Source organism: Asparagus officinalis, chromosome 3 (assembly GCF_001876935.1).
Source record: "Asparagus officinalis chromosome 3, Aspof.V1, whole genome shotgun sequence".
In the NCBI taxonomy this organism is placed as follows: Eukaryota; Viridiplantae; Streptophyta; class Magnoliopsida; order Asparagales; family Asparagaceae; genus Asparagus; species Asparagus officinalis.
Window position 1 is genome coordinate 111,882,296 of NC_033796.1, and position 22,998 is coordinate 111,905,293.

General features: G+C 36.6%; 3 protein-coding genes across 4 annotated transcripts in view; 2 read left to right on the forward strand and 1 right to left on the reverse strand.

Moving 5' to 3' along the window:
• LOC109835771 (WPP domain-interacting tail-anchored protein 1-like) lies at positions 4,497 to 8,764 on the forward strand. Its single transcript, XM_020403787.1, has 3 exons — positions 4,497 to 4,668; positions 6,701 to 7,224; positions 7,308 to 8,764. Exons 2-3 carry the CDS (start codon positions 6,720 to 6,722, stop codon positions 8,747 to 8,749), a joined length of 1,947 nt encoding a protein of 648 aa, XP_020259376.1. The 5' UTR covers positions 4,497 to 4,668; positions 6,701 to 6,719; the 3' UTR covers positions 8,750 to 8,764.
• LOC109835773 lies at positions 12,032 to 13,756 on the forward strand. Its single transcript, XM_020403790.1, has 2 exons — positions 12,032 to 12,256; positions 13,103 to 13,756. Exons 1-2 carry the CDS (start codon positions 12,047 to 12,049, stop codon positions 13,289 to 13,291), a joined length of 399 nt encoding a protein of 132 aa, XP_020259379.1. The 5' UTR covers positions 12,032 to 12,046; the 3' UTR covers positions 13,292 to 13,756.
• Positions 14,402 to 22,998, reverse strand: part of LOC109835772 (tRNA-dihydrouridine(20/20a) synthase-like) — a 9,092-nt gene continuing 495 nt past the window's right edge. The window contains exons 2-13 of one of the 2 annotated variants that reach the window (XM_020403789.1): positions 21,665 to 21,885; positions 21,446 to 21,572; positions 20,662 to 20,789; positions 20,507 to 20,576; positions 20,278 to 20,380; positions 19,470 to 19,587; positions 18,317 to 18,398; positions 17,922 to 17,983; positions 17,543 to 17,615; positions 17,388 to 17,471; positions 16,387 to 16,467; positions 14,402 to 14,931 (exon numbers count right to left, since the gene is read on the reverse strand). In XM_020403789.1, the coding sequence (XP_020259378.1) occupies positions 14,758 to 14,931; positions 16,387 to 16,467; positions 17,388 to 17,471; positions 17,543 to 17,615; positions 17,922 to 17,983; positions 18,317 to 18,398; positions 19,470 to 19,587; positions 20,278 to 20,380; positions 20,507 to 20,576; positions 20,662 to 20,789; positions 21,446 to 21,572; positions 21,665 to 21,867 (1,305 nt within the window). In that variant the 5' untranslated portion in view covers positions 21,868 to 21,885 and the 3' untranslated portion in view covers positions 14,402 to 14,757. Of the gene's footprint in view, positions 14,932 to 16,386; positions 16,468 to 17,387; positions 17,472 to 17,542; positions 17,616 to 17,921; positions 17,984 to 18,316; positions 18,399 to 19,469; positions 19,588 to 20,277; positions 20,381 to 20,506; positions 20,577 to 20,661; positions 20,790 to 21,445; positions 21,573 to 21,664; positions 21,892 to 22,998 lie in introns of both variants that reach the window. The other variant, XM_020403788.1, reaches the window with a different exon arrangement.

The following is a 22,998-nucleotide window of genomic DNA, read 5'->3' on the forward strand; positions in this document are numbered from 1 at the left end:
TTGTCGATTGCTTGTTATTTATATTGCCCTATCACTTTAGTAGTTTGTTTACCCTTGTGTTACTTGCATATCATTGCACATATATTTGTAATATATCATTCTTGCTAGGATATATTTGTTAATTAGTTTTAATTAGCATAAAATCAGATTAAATTAGCATAAACCCTATTCACCCTCCTCTAGAGCTCTTTCCTAGTGGCACTAGAGTGCTTTCAAACAATAGTGCTATGAAGTTTGAGATATCATTGTCTAGATGATTATTTTAAACCATATAAGGACTTCTTTAATTTATATACCTTATTTTATTGTCCTTTGACTTGAAAACCTTAAGGTTGATTCATGTATATGACTTCTCTCAACTCTCCATTGAGGAACGATGTCTTGACATCCATTTGATAAAGTTCTAAATCAAGATTGGCAACAATAGCTAAAATAATTCTTATGGATGCAAATTTTACTACTGGAGAGTAAGTCTCTTGATAATCTATAACCTCTTTTTTGGGTAAAACTTTTAGCAACTAGCTCGGCCTTAAATTTATTAATAGATCCGTCACCACGATATTTCTTTTCCAACAGCCATTTGCATCCTATGGACTTTCTCTTTTCTGGTAAGTCGCATAACTCCCATACTTGATTTTTCTCAATGGAGTCAATCTCTTGTTGCATAGCTTCGAGCCATGAATGTGACTCATGTGACTTCATTGCATTGTTATAATTCAGAGGGTCAATCTGATCAATAATATTATAATCCACTGAAAACATGATGTTTTACATAAATATAAATAATAATCATCCATCCAAGCAGCTTGAGTTCTAGGTCTTTTATTGCCGATTAGATTTTCATGTTGCACATCATTGTTTGCATCATTTTCCAAAGGTATTTGCTGATGTACGGGTTCATTTTCTATGATTGGATGATCAAAGTCATCTTTGTCAATCGAGTCATCGTTGAAAACATCATCTAATACAAGTAGATGAGGAGCTTCTTCTTGCACTTGTTTACATTTCTTTAGATTTTCTAAAAAAGTAGCATCTCTACTTTCAATGATCCCTTTTACCTCATGGAAAATCTATATCCTTTAGATTTTTCTGAATATCCCATAACGCGCAATTTATGGTTTGAAAATCCAACTTGTCTCTAACGTGTCTTGGGATGAGGATGTGAGTTGTGCAACCTCTTTTTCTTAGATGAATTAGGGAGGGTTTATATCCATGCCAAAGTTCAAATGGTATCAAAGAAGCTGATTTTATGGGAATTCTATTTAACACGTAATTCGCACTTAAAGCTGCCTCTCCCCAAAAAGCTTTGGAGAGCCCAGAATGAGACAACATACACCATACTGCATTCATCAATGTTCTATTTTTCCTTTCGACCAAAAAGCCATTTTGTTGTGGTATGTAAGGCATTATTGTGTGCCTTTCAATTCCACATTGAATGCAATAGTTGTCAAATTCTTTTGAATTGAATTCACCAGCCCTATCAGTTCTTATTATTTTTATGAATCTCCCAAGATTTATTTCCACTTATGCTTTATATCTTTTAAAACATTCATAAGCCTCAAACTTTTTATTCAAGTGATAAACAAAATTGAATTTTGAATAGTCATCTATAAATGTAATAAAATATTCCTTATTACTGTGGGTCCTTACACTTAATGGCCCACAAATGTCTGAATGAATTAATTTTAACCACTCTTTTTCCCTTTGACCCTTTGTAAATGGCTTTCTATTCATTTTTCCAATCAAACAATGTTCACAGGGTGATATTCTCACACATGTCAGAGTTGGTAACATGTTCATTTTAATAATTTCATGTATTTTAAAATTAGCAAGATGAACCAATCTCTTGTGCCAAAGATCAAAATCAGACAATAAATGCAATGAATAATTCAAAACATCATTCTTATTAATCAAATCAGATTTCACAACAGGAAGACAAAATAATTCACGTTCGAGCATTAATTTACCCATTGCATACACATTTTTATCCTTTCCAATTGAGACCCTATTATTATAAAGCATAATCTCCAGACCATTATTTAGCATAGCAGGAGCTAGCACCAAGTTGCGCCTTATGCCATGTGCATAAAACACATCTTTTAGAATCATGACACTATCTCCCAGGTCTAATTTGTAGGAACTAATACCTTCTACATCTAGATAGGTGTTGTTCCCTATATAAATACGTTGTTCTCCTTTCTTCAGCTCTTTGAAGTGAATCAGTCTCTCCTTAGTCTTTGTAATGTATCGAGTGGCACCTAAGTCAACCCAGCAACCATATATGTCAGTTGTTGCAGTAACGCAACGCGAAAGTGATAATCTCGGAATCCACCAAGGGGTGTTATCTGAATCCACAAAGAATGATCTCCGAATCCACGAAGAAAATATTGAAAAAAAAAAATTATTGATGAAAAATTATTATTCTTTGGGGTTACATGACTCTTCTTAAATAGAAAAATAAATAAGACTCCTAGTAAGACTAGAATTACAAAAAAATAAAAAGTATCAAATTCTATCCTAAAAAGACTCCCTATAATAGAGGAAATGAATCATGAATCAAAATTGAATTTGTTTCCTAATCTAATTTGACTCTAATATTGAATTTATTTTCTAATCTAAATAGACTCCAACTTTATTACTAAAAATAAACTAAAAGCTGATTATTTTCGGATTTCATCCAAAACTAGGTATTACTAATGGGATTTTAAAAATCTGACAATCTAGTTGGCTCCGTCTCGTCGAGATAGGCGATTTACATATATAATATGTCAGAATCTGTCTTCTGGGTTGGAAGATATGATTGTTTCTTTGCGAAAGTTAATAATACGTATAAATCTGTATTTAGCTCGTGATTGTCTGAATCCTCTATGAAATTATCTGTTAAGCGTCCTACATCATGCAACGTTGCACTAAACTGCACAGATAAATTCCCTCTTGCTAGATCCAGTATTTCTAGGTGTTTTTTATCACCCTTATCTTTCTCTTGTGGACAGTTTGCCTTGAAGTGACCAAACTTTCCACAATTATGTCAACTAAGTTGAGAACTCACTGGGCATTTCTCAGAAACGACTGGAGGGACATTCCATGTTGTCGACTAAGTTGAGAACTCAACCCCAGCCTCAAGACTCTCCCCCAGAGCACATGTCGACATCCCGATCCACCTCGGACAAGCCTTATCCAGATCTTGGCCCAATAAGCCTCCATGACTTGTCAGTTCAATCACTTCCCAGAAAATACGGAGGCATTCTCTCCCATAATGAACCGACTTCCTCTCCAGTCGCTAGCCGACATCTGTAAAGTGAGGGACGACTCAGTATGCCCACGTGACTTCTGTCACAACTCACAAGTCACTTTCCGGATGTCGCGGAGACACCCTCTCCCATGCTGAGATGACTTCCCCTCCGGTCACCAGCCGATGCCTGTAAAGCGAGGGATGACTCACCTCCCAGCTCACACTTGATCACCGCCATTCTACATGGCCGAAATAATGAATCTGCCAGAGGAGATCTACTCTATATATGGATATTATTGACCATCAGAGCGAGGTAAGCAAAAAAAGGCGATCTGAATCTTCCTCTTGACCCAATCTGAGAGATGATCATCTCCAATTCACATAGCATAAGAACACGTAGTTCTATACTCCACTCAAGCTTAAGTTTATCAACTGACTTGACCGTCGGAGGAAACACGGGGGAACCGGCAATAAACCCTTGTTCAAGAACTAGGTATAAAATCGGAGAAGGGAGCGGGCCCTCCATCTTCCTTCATCACCCCTCAACCATCCTCTTCGGGATTATTTGGTTGTTTGATAACGAGCATCAACAGCAGGCATTTGGGCTTTTGGAGGTCCTGTTTCTCTATAAATATATCCACAATACATTCTACATCATTTTAACTCTTCTCCTCTCTGCTGTGCTGGATTGAAATGGGAACGTTAAGAAATCAGTGTTGGTTATTATGAGTTTAAGAGTGTGAGTATGGAAGGTGGTCGAAGGGAGTAGAGGGGTACAACTAGAGTTGGATTTGGGCATTTAGGATTCAGGTTAGAGGAGGAGAAGGGGAGGGGTACAACTAGAGATACGACCCGTTCTTCGTCGCAAACTATTTCCCTTGGTTGGGCTGGCGTTTGGGCTTTTGGAGGTCCTGTTTCTCCATAAATATATCCACAGTGCATTCTACATCATTTTATCTCTTCTCCTCTCTACTATGCTGGATTGAGATAGGAACGTTAAGAAATCAGTGTCGGTTATTATGAGTTTAAGAGTGTGAGTATGGAAGGTGGTCGAAGGGAGTAGAGGGGTACAACTAGAGTTGGATTTGGACATTTAGGATTCAGGTTAGAGGAGGAGAAGGGGAGGGCAATTTGGTCATTGATGGACCAAATTGCTCAAAGCTTAAGATTTGAGGGGCTTATAAGCAATCTCAAAGATTTGTTACGGACTAATACGGAGCTACTGAAGATTTGTGGGACCACGATCTAAATAACCCATAAACTAATTAAAGTGGCACGTCATCAAACACGACGATGCCCAAATCCCCTCATCGCTGATCTCGACGATTCCATCGATCGATTCCATCGATCGATCTCCTCGTTCGACCACCGCTCGCCTTGCCTCTCTGACGAGTCTTCGATTAGCTTCGACTACGCCCATTTTGCTTGCCTCTCTGGTGAGATTCCAAAATCGAATTTTTTTTTTTTGCTACTTTAATTGGATAGATTGGTTTTTAGAAATTCTCGTTGGATTCTGTCTTGCTTCACTTCGTTTGTTGTAGTCAGTTCATCTTTAATTCACCGAGATAGCCTATAAATTTCTAATATAGCAATTTCTTTTTCTTTTTTTTTTTGCCCCCTAGGAGGAAGAAACCCAAATCCCATGGTGGAATTTTATCTTTCTTTTTGTAACTAATATCTTTCTTTTTTGCGTTAAGCAACAGACTTTTGAATTCATTGATTGGATAACAATCATTTGCGGAGGCAGAATTTTCTTTTTCTTTCTTCCTTTTTTTGGTTGTTTGTTTTCTGGCTTTTTTTTTTTAAGATTCACAAAACGTAATCAAATATAGCAATGTATAATATAATTTTCATATATGTAAGTAGTAGGTAAAACAAGAACCTGAGATATATTTGTGGACTGACATCTCTATGGTAGCTCATTTTGCTAAATGAGCTATCACCTCGTAACCATCATTCCCTTATAAAAGAAAATAATGGGTATTAGTGGCCGCTCATTTTGCTAGATGAGCTATGAAGAGATAGCCCTGTGGTGAGACCCACGTTATTAGTCACGTCGAAAGGTGTGGACCTCGTCACTCTATGTCTTTGTAGCTCATTTTGCTAAATGAGCCGTCACCTCATAACCATCATTCCCTCTTTTAAAAAAACATTTGAATATTTGAACTATTTCACCATATTCATTGATCATGAATCGACATGCTCCAATCTTTTGAAATATTTTTTTAAATACATTAATTGTAGTTGGTTTCGTTACTATCATAATTTTCAATTTCTAATCTTTTGAAGACACGACAGATTGACAATACACTATAGATTATATAATTTCACTTATCTATTTCTTAATGTAAAATTTGATAAAATTAGAATAACCTCATTTCACAATTCCCTTCGAAATGCAAAAACCATGAAAATTTTTAAGCTCATTTTATAATTCTATTGTTAAATGTAAAATAATTACACAGAGATAAGGAATTAGAAACCCATTTGAAATTGCTATAACTACAAATAAAGGAAAGCATGGAATTAAAATAACTTGCAGAGAGTCCCAACATTTTAAACAATAGTGCAAACCCACAATACTCGAGAAATGAGTTCAATGGAGATGTTCTATTTCACTTAAAACACTATAAAATATAATTTGAGAAAAGAAAAAAAGAAGGCTGTTGTGTTGATTGGGATGGTCGAAAATGATATTAACTAATTTTTTAGTTGCGCTACTTAGTCTTTTTAATCCACAAACCTACCACTTAGTCATTCTCATCCATAGGCCAAAAACTATTTTTCTTTGTATCACACAATTGCCCTCAATTTAAGTATACTGCTTGTACAAATAATTTTATTTAAATAGATTTTTTTTCAATATCATTCCATTAAATATTAAATATTTTAAATAAGTCCCTCAAAGCAGTTAATATTAACTGAATTATGTTGAGATTAGTCCCTCCAATTCGAAAGGGAGTAATTCCAATAAGTTGAGGGAGTAATTAAAGGGATTGTTGGAAACTAATTAAAAATTGGGGAACCTAATAGCAATTCAAGAAAGTTGAGGGAGAAATTTCAAAATATGAAAGATTTAAGGGTCTAATATGTAATACTTATTGTCCTACACATTAATATTAGGCACAAAACTGGCCAAGGCCACCCCTGGCCCCCTGGCTCCGCCATTGGTAGTAATCTTCTCTTTTTTGAATTCTTATTTATTAAGAATTTTTCAGATGTCAAAGTATATGTTATTTCACCATTTACACGAGTATTATATTATTATGTTCTATTTTGTAAGCTTCTTGATTAGATGTCGGAGCAATATGATATGATTCAGCTTTCATAATTTTGCCTTCTATATCTGTTCATATTACTGCATACTTATTTTCCTAATTATTACCTTTATGTCAGGGCAAACTTGATTAGATTGCTATTCACTATTAACTATACAGATTTCATGAGCTTTATGTCAATGATGCACAGGCTGAGAATAAACCATACCATGGCCGTTGATGGTGATTATGATGAAAGAAGAGAGGACATATCACCTAATAAAGATAACATGAGCGGAAGAGCTACTGCTTGGGAGGTTCTACCAAGAGTTGAACATGATGTGGCATATTCTTCTGAAAAGGCACAGAACCTGGAGATGCTTTCGATACAAGTTGAAGATGTAGCAAGTGATTATTTAGCTCTGAGTATGGAGAATGAGGAAGAACTCTCAGCTGAGACTGTTGAGAAAGCCTTTGAATTTTATATTTTGTCTGGTTTATTGAACTCAGAGGTCAAAGAGCTTGATGATTTTGTGGGTTCTCTCCAAGTTGATATCATGGATGTGGGGCAACAACTTTCAGAGAATGTGCAGTCTGAAGATCTTTCCTCAAAAATAGAAGAAAAGCTGCAAGGTTTTGAAAAATCTTTAAAGAAGACGCAGGATATAGTTGCTGACATAAGAATGCGCTCTGTCAAGTTTGAAAGTGACCTGGCCTTTGCTGGGTTTGGAACTTGTAAGTCACAGGTACTTGCTCTTCATTTCTGCCAGTTATCAATGTGTGCATGTGCTCTATTTCTAATGCATGCATTTGAACAGGTACTGGTGCTGATATTGAAATGGATATTAGTGCACACTCATCTGTAAATACTGATTGGAAGGAGCAAAAGGATGAGCAAAGACACTTTCTACAAATGTTAGAGAAATCTTTGGCCAGGGAACTAGATCTTGAGAAGAAGCTGTCTGAATCCACACATAATGAAGATGAACTCAAATTGAAATTGCATTATGCTGAGCAGACAATATACAACTTGGAAGAATCAGTTGAAATGATTCTCCAAAGAACGTTTGAAGCTGAAAATGCAGCTGAAATACTTCTTGGGATTTCAAGAGAACTTTCAGGAAAAGTCCAGATTGTGCAGTTAAGTTTAAAAGGTTCAATCTTTGAGGAGGGTAAGCTGAGATCTAAGTTGGAGGAGAGCGCAAAAAAGTCACATGCTGAAGAGTTACAGGAAGGTGATTTGAAAGCTAACCTTCAAAAGGCTGAGGATGAAAACAAACTTACCAATTTTGAGGCCTTATCTTTGAGAGATAAGGTAAGAAAGCTTGAGGAACAGTTAAAGGAATCTAATACTCAGCTGCAGATAGCAAAGGGCTCTGCTGAATCAAGTTGTGAGCGACGAAATAATTTAAATGCTGAAATCAGTGACATGGAAAATACAATCAAGTGTCTCAAAGAAGATGTTTTGAGACTAGAAAGCCGGGCAGAGAGTGCTGAAGAGAAGTGTGCACAAGTAACAAAAATTAATCACGAACTTGATGAACAACTCAAGTTACTTAGGAGTAGTGAATCAGAGAATGCAAATGTTTTAGAGAGAAAGCTAAAGGAATCAGATACACGATTGGAGCATGCAAAGGCCTCTGTTGAGGCAATTGAGGAACAACAGAGTATGTTATATTCTGCTCTCAGTGATATGGGAAATTTGATTGATGATCTTAAAGGAAAAGTTTCAAAGGCTGAAAGTAGGGCTGAGAGTGCTGAATCTAAGTGCAATCTACTTACGGAAACTAATTTGGAACTAAATGAGGAGTCGCGTTTCCTGAGGAATAGGCTAGAATGTATGGAGGCATCTTTGAATCAGGCAGAAGATGCAAGATTAGCAGCCGCGAAGGACATTGGTATCAGAACTAAATTCATTAGTGACCTCGTTATAAAACTGGCCATGGAAAGAGAACGTNTTAAAAAGGGGCTTCACAGCAAAAAACCAATTTCTTGTGCGAAAAAGCCTATTGACGGCACCTTTTTTTTTGTTTTATACTCTTCTCCCTCCCTCTTTTTTCTCCCCAAAATATCCTCATTATCGACCTCTCATCTCTTCACCCTCTTCAACCTCTCACCTCTTTGCTTTTCTTCACCCTCATCCTCCACCTCTTGCCACCCTTTGGCTCCTCCTCCTCCTCAAACTTTATCTTTTCTCTCCTCTCTCTCCCTCTTCCATCTCCATGTCCATCCACTTATCTTGTCCTCTCTCCTCCTCTAGGCCTCTTCCACCTCCGCCTTCCTTCTCCTCCTCCGTCCTACTTTTACTCTCGTCTTCTCCTCCTCCATTTATGTCTAATCATGTCTCTCATATCTAATTATATCCCTATTATTTCTCTACCATATATTTTTCAATATACCCTTCCTAATATAGCATTATATCCTTAGCACTTATCTACTGCTGAATCGTTTTCATGGTGTTCTCGAGGTCTTGACATGTTTAGTTTAAGAAGGTGACAAGATGTTAAAATCTCCTTTACCTGTCAATATTAGCTGCATGTGACATTGATAGGTTGTGTAGTTTCATTTCCTATCATAAGCAAATGATCCATTCTGAAGTGTCTTGAGACAGCCATTTATGTCAAATTTTAAGCAGAAGGTGCTTCTGATTATTTAGATAGTCTTATTATTATCACACGACTCTTTTGCAATCAATCACGTCGTGGGAAAATTCTGATCATTGATGTTCCTTGACGGTTATGTTCTACACATTGTTTGGGTGCTTTTGATGGGTTTGTGGAACTTGTCTGGTTTGCCGGCAACTTGAAAGTTTTCATTGCTAAATGCTAACTGGTAATGCCTCCATAAGCTAACATGCTTCTTTCAGTTCCTTTTTTGTGTGACCCTGAGTTTTACCCTCCCTCTTTTAGCCTGCGTATCTTTTTGATTTCTTGTTATCTTTGGCTTTTGTCTTGCTTTAGCATTGTCCTTCACAACACATTAATTGATATCCTTTTCTATTTTACTCACGAACCTTTTAGAACTATGTTTGACATCGTTTCCCAGTTGAAAATTCATTTTTCAGTCATATTCATATATGACTTTTTTTAGTCTTTTAATTATGTCCTTGTTCCTTATATAACTGAATGGTTGGATAGAAAGACCTGTTTTGCTAAAAAAATCATATTGCCTAACCTCTGTGTGATGCAGTTTCATGATTCTTTGTTAATTGTTCTCTTTTTTTCCCAAAAAAAGACTCTATTAGGAGAAAGTAATATAAAAGACAGGACAACATTCCAGGTATTCATCATACGGATCAATGTTTATTCGAATGACATAAGGGACTAACAAAATCCAATGGCAGCGTATTAGAACTCAGAAAAAAAATCCTTGGGTTTCCTCACCTACTTTCTGACGATTCCCTAAGAAGTTTGACACTAGTCACAGTACAACACAACCTAGTTGTCTCCTGTAGGAATAACCCTTTAGTCTACGACTGTTACTCTCTTTAGTTTGACTCATCTTGGAATGGCACCTCGGAATGAAGCCAAGGGTTCCTATTTATAGGAAGGAGGATGCGGGAGGGTTGGATTGCATGTGAGAGCCATGGAGAGGAGCGGCTTTGGGAAGTTTCCCTCCCCCTCCAAGACTGTGGGCACGATTCTGGTGTGGTGGACATTCGTTGGACACGCTTGTGCTCTGGATTAGGGCGACTGAGCACTCTCACATATAAGCACGCTCACGATGAAGGTGCCTTGGTCGTGACCAGCACGCTTGCATGCACAACCGAGTTCTCTCAGCCAAGTATTATCGAAAACGCTTGACTGTGCACTGCAGAATGCTTTTGATTGAGCATGACCGTGGGTACGCGTAGTCTAGCACCTCCAGTCGGGCATGGAGCATGTGGTTACGCCATTGTGGCCAAGCCACATGAGTGTGGCAATGATGATGGGGATATGCGTGGAGAGCAGTGACTAAACCACAAGACTCTGGCAATGGCTCTTCTCATAAGGGTGGTTTAGTTGAGAATTGTCTTACCCGCCTGCCTAGTCTTCATTCTAAGTTGATGTAACCGAGGCAAACTAGCATTGCAACTGCAATGTTGATGCGCCTGGCAACTGTGGCAACCGTGCCATACAAGCATGACAATGGAGTGTGGAAGTTAAGCCATGCAAACACATCATTGGCGGTGACCGTCGCAGTGAGTGTGGAGACTGAAGCCCACGAGGATGCCGATGGTGGCAACCGAACATGATGATCGTGGCAACTGAGTGTGCGAATGTGGAGTCTGAACCAGACAAGCGTTGGGATGGGGTAACAACGTGAACGGTGTGCAGTGTGTGTGACCTGCGTAATCTGTGAATGACAATACACGTGTAGGCATGCTTTGGGACAGCACCATGATTGAGCAATGCGACCGATCGGGGCACAGTGATGGTGCAACGGAACATGGTGTGCATGACCTATGACTGTGTGTACACAACCAAGTGCGGTGCAAGCGTAGCAGTTGTGGCTCAACAGTGGTGTACAGTGGTGGGCATTGTGTGCGTGAGTGATGAGGATGAGTCAATAACGACCTGATCAATTGCGCGTTTGCACGCTATTAGTTCAACTTTTTCATGTGTCAACACTTATAGGCTCAACAGTGGTGTACAGTGGTGGGCATTGTGTGCGTGAGTGGTGAGGATGAGTCAATAACGACCTAATCAATTGCGCGTTTGCACGCTATTAGTTCAACTTTTTCATGTGTCAACACTTATATACACTGGTTTGTAATAGTACATATGTTACTGAACATCCTTGTACTTCCATATGTTCTGCAGAATGGAACATGCAAGCATGTATCAATGAAAAAAATGAAGTTCATGATATTTTGTCTTAATAAGCTTTCTTTTTTTTAGTATGTACATGCATTTGTATTTAACATCTAAGACAAATACATGCATGTGTAGATCCATAATGAATACAAATCTTGACGTTTGTCTATATTTGTACTTATTGTGCACGTTCAGAACTTTTTGGTGTATAACCTGACATTATATTTTTGTCATTCATATATCTTACTTGAGTATTAATGAATGGATATCAGTAGATGAAATGATCTATGAGTAGTGCTGGATGATTACGCCACTCTTCTATGCTCACATTTTTTTTGTCTTAATCATGACCACAGTGAGTGGTTATAATTTGCTATGATCGTTTCACAGACAAGGATAAATAAACACCCTTTTATGCTGCAAATGCTGACCATTGTAGCTCTTTCAGGTGTTGGAGTACTATAGGTATGATAAGATGTAAATTTAGTTTTCCCTAAAGAGACCTGTGTTACTTGTCAATAATACTAAAGTAAAATTTGCTGATAGGTGTACTGTAGCTGAAATTACGTGGATAACAAACGCCTATGCTGAGTGTGCATTGACACATTAAAGTATATTGATGCTTTCACGTCGTTTTTCATTGGTTAGCTTGATTTATTTTTGTTAAGCTAGCTATATAAATCAATGAGGTATAATGCACACGTGAGAAACTAGCTTCTACAACGCATGCATGCATTTAGAAGCTCGTTATAATGAGATAAATGGAGAGAGCTATCTGCTGCTATACTTACTCATTCTTTCATATGCAGATATCGGCATTAACGAAACAGAACAAACTACTGACAAAGAAAAACTCGAGGACAAAGGACAGTGCCTCTAATAAAAGCCTGAAGGAAACCGCTGGAAACAAATTTGGCATCCATACCACGCCTGAGGAAACATTAACAGGGTCTGCGATTACACATATTAAGGTCTGTTTTCCCATTACTGCTTTGCTTAACAAACAAATTAAGTTTCAAATGTTTAAATCAAGATTTCGTATTTTCTCATATGTATCACTTGCATGTACTTTTTTGTACTTTTTTCTCTCTCTTCGACTTTCTTTTTTTTATTTTAATTTATCAGTTCTTGGAGTGATTTAGTAGAATATTGTATAGATTGCACAAGTTTACCTGCATGCATTCTGTGCTCAAACTGATGCATTCTGCAGGCACGTGCTCATGATCTGTGAATATAGTGTTTGCATTTAATTTCTTCTGTGCACACTACAATTCTACCAATTTCAAAGCCATTTCAGTTAGGATGTTTTCATTCAATAAACATCCATGTCAGTTTTGGACCTAAAGACGTGCTCGCTTTTAGCTTTTTCAGACAAAGGAGTGCTTTCAGCTTCAGAATATCATTTCCTGCTTGAGAGTTATTTTCAGCAGATTCTTATCCTCTCTATTGCAGTTAGTGAAGAGAATACGCCCTAAATAATAATGCCCACCATTTAATGGATAAATTATAATTTTTTTCCAGTTTTAGTCAAAATGAGTGCAATATAGGGTGGTATGATGTTAGTTATATCTGCAATAAAATTGTAAATATTGTCAGATGACTGTGTTTAAATGATAGTTGAGAAGATCAAAATCCATTTTGATCAGTTTCGTTTATGGAAAGAATTACTACTCCATTGCATTAGTTAACTTTCAGTCTTCAACTTGAGTAGCATTAAGTTCTTTTTTTTTTTTTTTTTGCCAACCATTATTTTGCAAGTGAAATGAAGCTATCATCTGAAATATATAATGTTTCTAGTAAGCTTTACTGATTGTCAGGTGGGGAACTCAGCTGCAGCGGCATCAAGCTCTGAAACATGCATGGAGACAACTCTCTCTTCAGATGAGGGTCAACTCGAGCCAGTGAGGACTATAGAAGCAACTCAGCTTAACTTCAAATATTTGTTCATGGCCATTCTCATATTGCTGGTTTCGATTTTTGCGATCTATCTGTTTCAACTTGAATAAGATGGTGTAACGTAGTCTTGGCACTTTAGCAGTTTTGGTGTAAGAGTACCTTTGAGTCTTGGTACTCTAGTAGTTGTCCTCAAGTTGTTTAGCTTGGGTGTATCTGGTTAGGAGTGGTGAGAGTGTTGACTGTATTTGCAATCTCACACAGTTTCTATTGACTGTATTTGCATCACCGAAGAGTTCCAGTTCATGTCCAAATTCTCTCCTTTCTGAGCATTCTAGACTCTATTTCGAGGCCTTTAGCTTTTTCATTTCAGCAACTCCTTGGAGTTGTAATGACTCCTAATCTATGGGGTGTTTCGGGAGTTTGAATTTCTTGGAACCACAGGCAGTACCTTTTCCTCTACTGCCCTTTTTCTTTTCACAAACGTGTTTTGAATGGGGTTGAATGTGTGTATATTGTGTCGACTTGTGGTTATGAGATGAAAATTAAAAATAAAATTCAAGTGTTGAGTTGGTCTTTGTGGGGGATCCCCACTCTGTTCAGAGTGATTCCTTCATCTACATATACTGTAATATAATCAATTATACATATAAAACTATGAATGCAGGGTGGTTAGTTGGCAGAACACCTGTATGGAATGCACAGCAGCAATGAATTCCGTACTTAAGCAGCCAACTGTTACCTGTTCGCTCTGCGCTGTGAAACGGTGAGCAATAGGCTGCGAGGAGAATCGACTGGAGTCAGGCGCCGTTCGTGGCATATTGTTGTAGTTACCATGCTTGGGCTCAGAATGAGACCCAGGCTGCAAGGCTCAGGCGCGTGAGGGAGAACAAACTACTTGGTCTATGATTACCGCCAGGAACAAGTAACTCCTCCCGAGTGCTCCATCGAGTAATTTAGTCACCATGTATAAGCTTGCGAAAGATAGTATGCATGGATGTGATGAGTAAGTATGTGTCCTCTTTAGCAATAATAATTCCTGCACATGCAAAACTTATACGAATAGCGTTATTGCAACTGTTCCACCAAGGATAAGCTCATCTCACCTGTGTTTCTCGATTCCAGTCGAAAAACAATCATGAAAATTGAGGCAAATTGCGACATTTCCTTGTATTTTGACCCCTCTTTCTCTCTCCGTACAACAAGAATACACAAGTATTCAAGATCAGAAAAGATAAAAATAGTCATATACTAACCTGTTGCCAACAAAAAAAATCTACTCCACGAAGAGAAGGGTTTCATTCATCTTATTTCTTGGATTCCTTTTCTTTTTTTTTTTAAATTCTGTCTCCCTTCCGACGGTGAGAAAACAACGTTTGCTTGATCTTAACCTTTTTTTTTCCTTAAGGAAACTTGATCTTAAGTATTGATCTATGATAAGTAATTACAATATCATGAATGAATAATTTGATAGGATATGTACAGTTTAATTCAGCCGCTGACAAATGTTATCCAGAACTTCCATAAATATATAAAGAAAAGACTGTATTCCATGTTCAACTAAACGAATGCCGATTCCTCAGAACGAACACAAAACAGACTCTTGTTCAGTCGATGATCTATACGGAGGCGGCAACAAACAATCCACATCCGCGAAATTATCATCATCAGAAGATGGATGCTCGGTAAGGGTTGAATCCAACACCGAATCAGGAATTGCAACTAAAGTCTCCTGTAGGAACGACTCGACCGTCTGCAACAACAATTACTCTTAAGAGCATGACTGCTTTCCAAATTACAAATAATATAAGAGATGAGGCGAATGAAAATTCAAAAATAAACATGGAAAAAATAAATGTAAAATGATTTCAAATTTTATAGTGACAATTGAGAAGCATTCACTATCATGAAGAATAGGATCCGTATTGAATCAAGCAGAAGTCTAACGATTGTATTTGCTCATAAGAAATAAAAGGCATCCGTGTTATCTTCTCAAAATTAACGCTTATATCAAAGAGTAATAGAAAGGAGGTATAGACTGAAGATTCCATTATTAGTTGGACTGATCACTGCTTTTCCACTGTCAAACGGGTTAATAACTGACAATGAATAAACTAAAAACCGCAGGAAATAAGGACATCAATATATTTATTATAAAAAAAAAAGCTTGGTATTAGCATGATGAGAAGAGATGCTAGGAACATGAGACACATTGAAGAGCATTATAACGATCCAATGGTTAGGTTAACAGGTAGTTAACATGAGTACTCCATTAGGTGTGTTATAATTTCCATGAAAAGGAAAAGCTGACATGAAAATTTTTGTATTTGAATTGGAACTGAATATAAGATGAAATAGCTGGATTAGGAGAAACCAACTTGATAAGGTTTTAACCCATAGAGATGGGTATTTAATCCGAAAAATCTGTAGAAGCCCATGATTGTTTTATCTTAGTCTCTACAACTTACTACCCTCATAATCCAGCTCACATTGAGAGACAGATTTGCTCTTTCTTTGACTTGTCTCAGAGAACTAAATGCCTCCTAAACCTTCACAACATTATTTTGAAGCGGTTATTTGCAACCATCTTTAGTCTTTCAAGTCAATTATGACTTTGTGTTCCTTTTAACAATTTGGTACAAACAGAATAATAAATGCTTCTTGTTTGCTTTCTAAAGACAAATATCATCTCCCGCGGGTGCCCTAATGGTTGGGTGTTGGGGTCTTGGACTAAGAGGTCCAAAGATCAAACGATATCTATATCACTCATGTCCCCAATATTCATTCAAGGGGTATTGCATTTCTTCTTGAATCTCGTTCCTCTGTAGTTGGGAGTGCTCGAACCTTGGACCTCATTCCTGATACCTGATTGATCTAGTCAATATTCATTGTTACTAGAGAAAGACAAATATCAATTATTTTACCTTTTACCTCTCTTTTATTTTAATTTTTTTTCCAGCAGAGACATGGATTTTCTATGTGGATGGGTGATTGGTTTTTTATGTTATTTTATCGATGATAAAGGAATAATCCCCGTGTTGAAACGCTTTATTTCCCTTCACTAGATTTTCCTTTCTCTTGAATATTCTTTCATAGCCCCACCATAATTAAGGATGAAAAGGAAAGATGTCATTTGAGATATAATATTAAGCCCTAGATGATGGATAGCATCAAAAATAATTTGGGAAAGGAAACCTCACTGGCATACCGTGCAGTGTCGCAATGCAGCATCAGCTTTACGTTTCCATAGACCATTTCCAGGTTCTGAGTGGAACAAGTGTAATAAGGGCTGAAACAAAATTTCAGATGATTGTGAATAGCTAACTAACAACAGGACATTCAAATGAAATTGTGTACAATACATGAATCGTGGACCACCAGTAGTCACTGAAAGCTAAAAAATAAGAGCTAAAAAGTGGAGAGGGGTCAAGTATTAATATAGCTTGCGTAGCACACATCAGCTTATTTGTCGGTAGTCGCTACAGATTTGCCTTGATGGGATCTCAATAAAGATGAAGTTTCTCTTCAAACCAAGCCAGATTCAAGCAAACAATTCCTACAAAGACTAAGAATGCAAAAAACTTTAAAACAGTTGATGTCACTGCTATATGCCACAATGCGCTTGTTTAATATCAGGCAAGGATGTGCGTAATGAGGAACAAAAAGTTGAAACAAAAAGATTCCCTCAAACTTGACAAAGTTACTTTCCTATGGTCATAGTATGATACACTTTACAGATAATATTCCACTAGAAAATTCCTAGAGTGATAAGATAATATGAACACGAAATGTACATGAAAAATTGTCAAAATCTAGAAGGTTAATAGCCTAAATAGTTGAACATATTTGTTTGTAAAATGGAAAACAATACAAATTTCCAAAAAAGCAAAAACAAAGACATAATGTATGCAGTTAACTTTGAGAAAGGTACAAACTTCTGAAAATGATCAAAGAAACCCTTAATAAAGGAGATAATGTTATGAAGGGTAATAAAACCAAGCTTACAACAATGTTCTAGACAGTGACACACTAATAGTATTTCCAAGTCAATTACATGTGAATGAGTATAATACTCTTTTGTTGATATAATATATGGTAAACTTGGACATTGTGCAGACGCAATGGATCTTGGAGATCGAGTGTAAACAATTATTATGTCAAAAAATCAATAATCAATAAACATAAAAAAAGGAGACTTCTAGTACAAACCTGCACAAGTTGCCTTACACTTGGTTTGCCAGGTCTATATGTGCCTAAAACAGAGTCTGCATACTCCTGAAACTTTTCAAGGATCTACAGTAGAAAAGTGTTAGATGAAGAAAAGAGTGAATCTCTATAATATGCCATAACAATTTTGATCACACCTGTCGACGTGAAACACCAGAATATGGCATTCTGAATATCAAGCTATCTACATGTCCCAGCATAGTCCATGGGCTGAAAAAATTACATTTTAACTTTTCTATATAAAGCAATTCAACAATACTAAAGAAAAGTCGTGATTCAAGAATATAAATTGAGAAAAAATGAAAACGGCTATCTTTCCTAAGTTGCATGAGCTTAAAAGCACATCACGATAATGGTAGCTCTACGCACTCTCAATGCCAACTGGCCATCAATGTCTTACAACAAGGATCACACATAGTATATGTGTTACATTTGAGACAAAAGGCTGGGGAAAAAAATACCAGTAAAGAGAGTAGCAATAAAACCCAATATATAGGTTATAGTTGAAGTTCATACTTATTGTATGCAGCACGACCGACCATCACCCCATAAGCTCCTTGTTTTCTTGCTGCATTAACCTGTCATAACACAGAATAAAAGAAAAATATCTGCATGTCAAAACTATATTCAACAAGCTTAGCTCCATAATTCAAAAGCAACATTGTACAAGAAAGGTGCAGTCTTGAAAATATATTACAGAGTTAGACATTGCGATAGACCAATAATAATAAAATATATAAAAGTACATGCAAAGGCAGAAAATATCATCATTTTATCAACTTTCCTGTCATGGGTTGGCTTTATCATGGAACAAAGGCTCCATAAACAATTTAACAAAACTCTACTACTTGATGTCCAAACATAAGATTGAAGGAAATATGAAACTCTGCATCAAACTGCAAGATATATACCTGATCAATGCAAGTGATGCCTCCGTTAATGGTGAAGTGTATTTCTGGGAAATCACGCAACAACGCAAAGTAGTACTCATACCTGCAGAACTATTCAACTATTTTAAACAATGCAAAACATAATTACAAACCAATATTCTATTACCACCTTGCTGGTTGCAGATACTAAACTACTCAAGAGCATCTTGCTTTTTGGATACTAAACAAGCACCATTTTTTAATGCAAAATAACATTGAGATCATCAACATCAACACAACAACTAAGTTTTTCACATCAGTAAAAAAGTTGGGTATGAAGAATTATTCTTACTGAAAAGTGTTGACGAACAATTGATAGAAATTATGTTTGATTGGTCTACATGATGCCAAGAGTCTGAGGCCAATTTTCTACCTAGGGGTTATGGAATTAAAAATAAGCATTTTCTCATGAATCATTCTAATATAAAACGTGTTGAACTTGTTTATTGCATTCCATGTCCATTATAGATTCTAAATTGACATCTAGAAGAAAAGTTGCACTATCAATATGACAGTTGAGTGTTGAAAAAAATATTGGAATTTGCGTCCAAGCTATACATATAACGTCTGCATTACACACACACACACAGACATTAATATGGGGTTCTATCATCAAGTAGAAAAAAGAAACTTTGGAATCAGCCAGGACAAATATCAACTCATAAGTATGGTAAGGACATGCATAAACAATATTATCCTGTCTACTAACTACGATGTTGGCCAGGGCTTATTATGGAATTGCTCATGAAATGTGTATTATCCATGTCACTTTTATGTATATGTATTATTACCATAAGAATCAAACTATTTTTGACAATTATTAACAGAATGTGTAATATAACAAGTGAAAAGGATGTCTTATTCTTCATCAGTGAATAATACTCTGATATGCTTTGTTTTTGGTTCAGCACAGGCAGTTAGGCACTATATAGAAGCTCAACCATCCTGAAAGTATGGATCTCTTATATCGCTTAATCAGAAAAAATGAAAACACAAATGCAAACAAATGTTGAAGAATTTATGTCAATACCTGTAGGCTCAGCAGAGGGAAAAAAGAAAAAGTTCTAACAATGCAAGAAAGTATTTTCGTTCTTATGAAGCAAATCTTTCATTAAACCCAGAAAAGGGGACATACTTTAGAGGTGGAACCTTCCGATTTTCAGCTGGACTGAGACCATTCAGTAATGCCTTTCGTGCATGAATAATAAAATGCCTAGTTGGTGAGCGAGAAGCAACCGTGTCTATGAAGTCACCTGAAATTTATGCAACAACCAAGTTTGGAACAATCAAAATGATCATACATGTATTAACGTTTGGAACATTAATAAAGATATATTTGATTTTGTCATCATCATTCAAGATTTCTTCCATCATTATGGGATCAGCTCAAAGCTGGTATCAATATCACCTACAGCATTCACACAAGCTAGATACAACCATATCAAAATTGCCTACAATAATGACGCTTAAGTGCTGCAAACAGGAACGTACTCCACAGAACAAAAGGTAACACTTGTGACAAAGCTGCATGTACACGGAGACAGAGCAAGGGAAGACATGATATGTGGATATGCAAAATCATAAAAAGAAAATGAAGATCCCAAATTAATATTATACAAGTACATGTAGAAAAAAACAGGATTGGGCATCGCATTACCTCAGGATTCATAAGGATATATAGTAGAAATGCATTTTCCTATAAAAACCTACATCCTCAATCACACAAATCAATGAAAAATATCACAATCCTACCACAAATTTGACAACCTCCAAGTTGGTAAACAGCTGGAAACATGCCAGATATCTTGGGCATGTATCCACCAAGTTCTTTTATAGGTATAGAATATAGATTATTCATATGCATGGCACAGAATATGTACACAAATAAAATGGTAAGTTTCCTAAAACCGCAGAAGAAGAAAAAAAAAAAGAACAGCACTCACAGAGTTCATTATAAGAGTCGTGATCATCAACACCTATTCTGCATTTCACGCTGACAGGAACATCACAGTTGGAGGCAATGGCCGACATAGCATCCCCAACAAACTTCACTTGCAAAAGAAAACAGCACACAAGAAATAAATTTAAGGAAGAAAGAAGCTGCAAACATGAAGCATGAAAGTACGTCATTACCAATTGTGATGCAAATTTACAATGCTTTTAAGGTCAAACCTTTGGGTCAAGCATTAGACGCGCACCAAAGCAACCATGACCTGCAACTTTTCCGCTTGGGCATCCGCAGCTGACAGATTCACAAAAACAACCTCAATCAATGAAAGAAGTGTTATGAGCATGGATAAAGCTCTTGAGGGGCAGGCAACAGATACTTGAGATTAATTTCGTCATAGGAATAAGCATTTGCAAGTTGAGTTGCCTTTGCCAGGTTTTCCAAGTTGCTTCCACCAATTTGAAGGACAATTGGGTGTTGTTCTGAGGGAAAGGCCAAAAATCTATCCTGAAAATTTTCAAAGAAATTCTTCATAGGTTATTACTTAAGTCTGGCACACTTCTAATGAACAATATCTAAAGTCAGTCTGGCACACTTTGAATAGGTAGCAGAAAGGTCAGGAAAGAAGAACTGCTTAAAGTAGTAGGCCATCCTGGAGCAAAGTTGTCGATTCTGAGTATAAACATCAATGAGGAAGCTCCAAGGTTGGCAGACGTGTAAATTAGGTTGAAAGCTCATAAATAAATATAATATGTGTGATAAGGCATCGCCAGTGCTACGAGATATGTATTAATTAGGATTTGGATTAGCCTACTATTACAAATAAAGGTGCAGAGGAGAAACAAATTGTCTCTATATTTTCTCTAATTTCCACTATCAACAACCAGAAAGTGAGCTTGACATGATAACATTTACAGGTATCATTGAACCATTTAGAATCTGCCAAACTGGTAAAACATATGGAGATGTATGACAACATGGCACATTAGCATAAGCTCTTAAGATGTAGTTATCTCATGTTAAACACTATCAATAGTAAGAACCAGTTTGGCTTTAATGTTATAGGAATTTGTTGAATTTGAGATTTGTCACCGTATAATGTTTGTTGTATATGGTTCATTTCAACCAGAGAGTTCAATGAAAGGAGCTTAGAGAAATTGTACCAAATTATCCCGTTGATGAACAATTGTTTCTGCCACGATCATTTCCGTGAAAAGCCATGCATGCTTTGATATGAGCCGAGCAAGAGTTCTGTAATGATTATCTGTATACGCCATCATTGGAGCTACACTGAAGAAATGCAAGGACTATGCTTCAGTCGATTGAAGAATCTTTATTAAAATAAATTAATCATATTTGTCACATATTTTATGCACAATCACCTGAACCAAGGTGGAAGGTATTGTCCACCATGCACATCCCTTATTGCATGAACATGACACTTGTGCATAAGAGAATGTAACCTTTTAGGATAATCAGGGAGTCCATGAAATATATTAAATGGTGTCTTATGATGGCTTGCAAATGTGTGATATTGAAGAGGACCAAACATAGAAAACCGACTATACAATGCAGATTTCATCATGTCATTTTCCCACCAAACCTGCATCTTGAGCAAAGAACCACATTAAATCAAAAAACAAAGGTCCTCAAGAAGCACATAAATCAAAAGTCAGAACCATATAGATCTATGAATATAAATACATAAAACAACAGAAATAGTCAAAGGCGCATTTTGAGAATATAACATGACAGATTTTTTAATTCTATTCCATGAAAAGATGACTGGGTATAAAACAATTCATGAGGAACTGCCTAGAGTTCAGCTAATTTTTTATAATGAAATATCATATTCTTGCAGCAGAAGCTGAGGTCTTTGTTATGCATTACTCTTTAAATCTGCTGTCCGCCACTTCATCTTCTTTGCTACCCAAACTCAGTGCTTTATCTAGAATACATCCTAATCTTTCTCTTTTAAAAGAGATTCTCAAATGAGAGACTGAAAATCTAGTGTCAACGAACCATAAGCCAGTAAAGATTTTTTTACCTAAAAATCTGAATGCGATACTAACTGATTTGAGAAAATAATATATGCTTAGGGTCCGTTTGGATGATGAGAAGTTTTTTGAAGCAAGAAGTAGATTAAAGAAGTAACTTCTTAAATTATGAAGTATGATGTAGTAGAAGTGATACTCTTTTTTGTTTGTTTCACATGTTTTTGGAAGTAATGGAAATAGTACTTCTTCCACTTTATTCACTTCTTTTGTTCGGATAGAATTGAAATATTGTTAGGAAATCATAAACCATAATGAGCCTCCCTTTATTATACTTCAACACTTACTATAACACTCTGACAAATATTATAGCAATTTAGATTAAAATTGAATTATGGTAATTGAAAATACTTTATACCACATTGACATGACTTTTTATTTAAAAAAAATAGCTTAACTATGATCTTTTTGGTGTTTGAAGGTTTTTTAGAATTAGTCAATATGAGTATCATGTGAACAAGGATGGTTAAGGTAAACATACGAGGAGATAGGACACGCTGACACTCCAGTTAAATCCTTGACTTCATGCTACTAGTGGACCCCACTGATTATTTCATCCACTTCTTGAAGCATTTGTGAGACTTGAGGGCATGAAAATATTTTAGGAAGTAGAGGTGACATACGTAAGCACCACATCAACAATTGAGGAAGTAGTGTTTCCC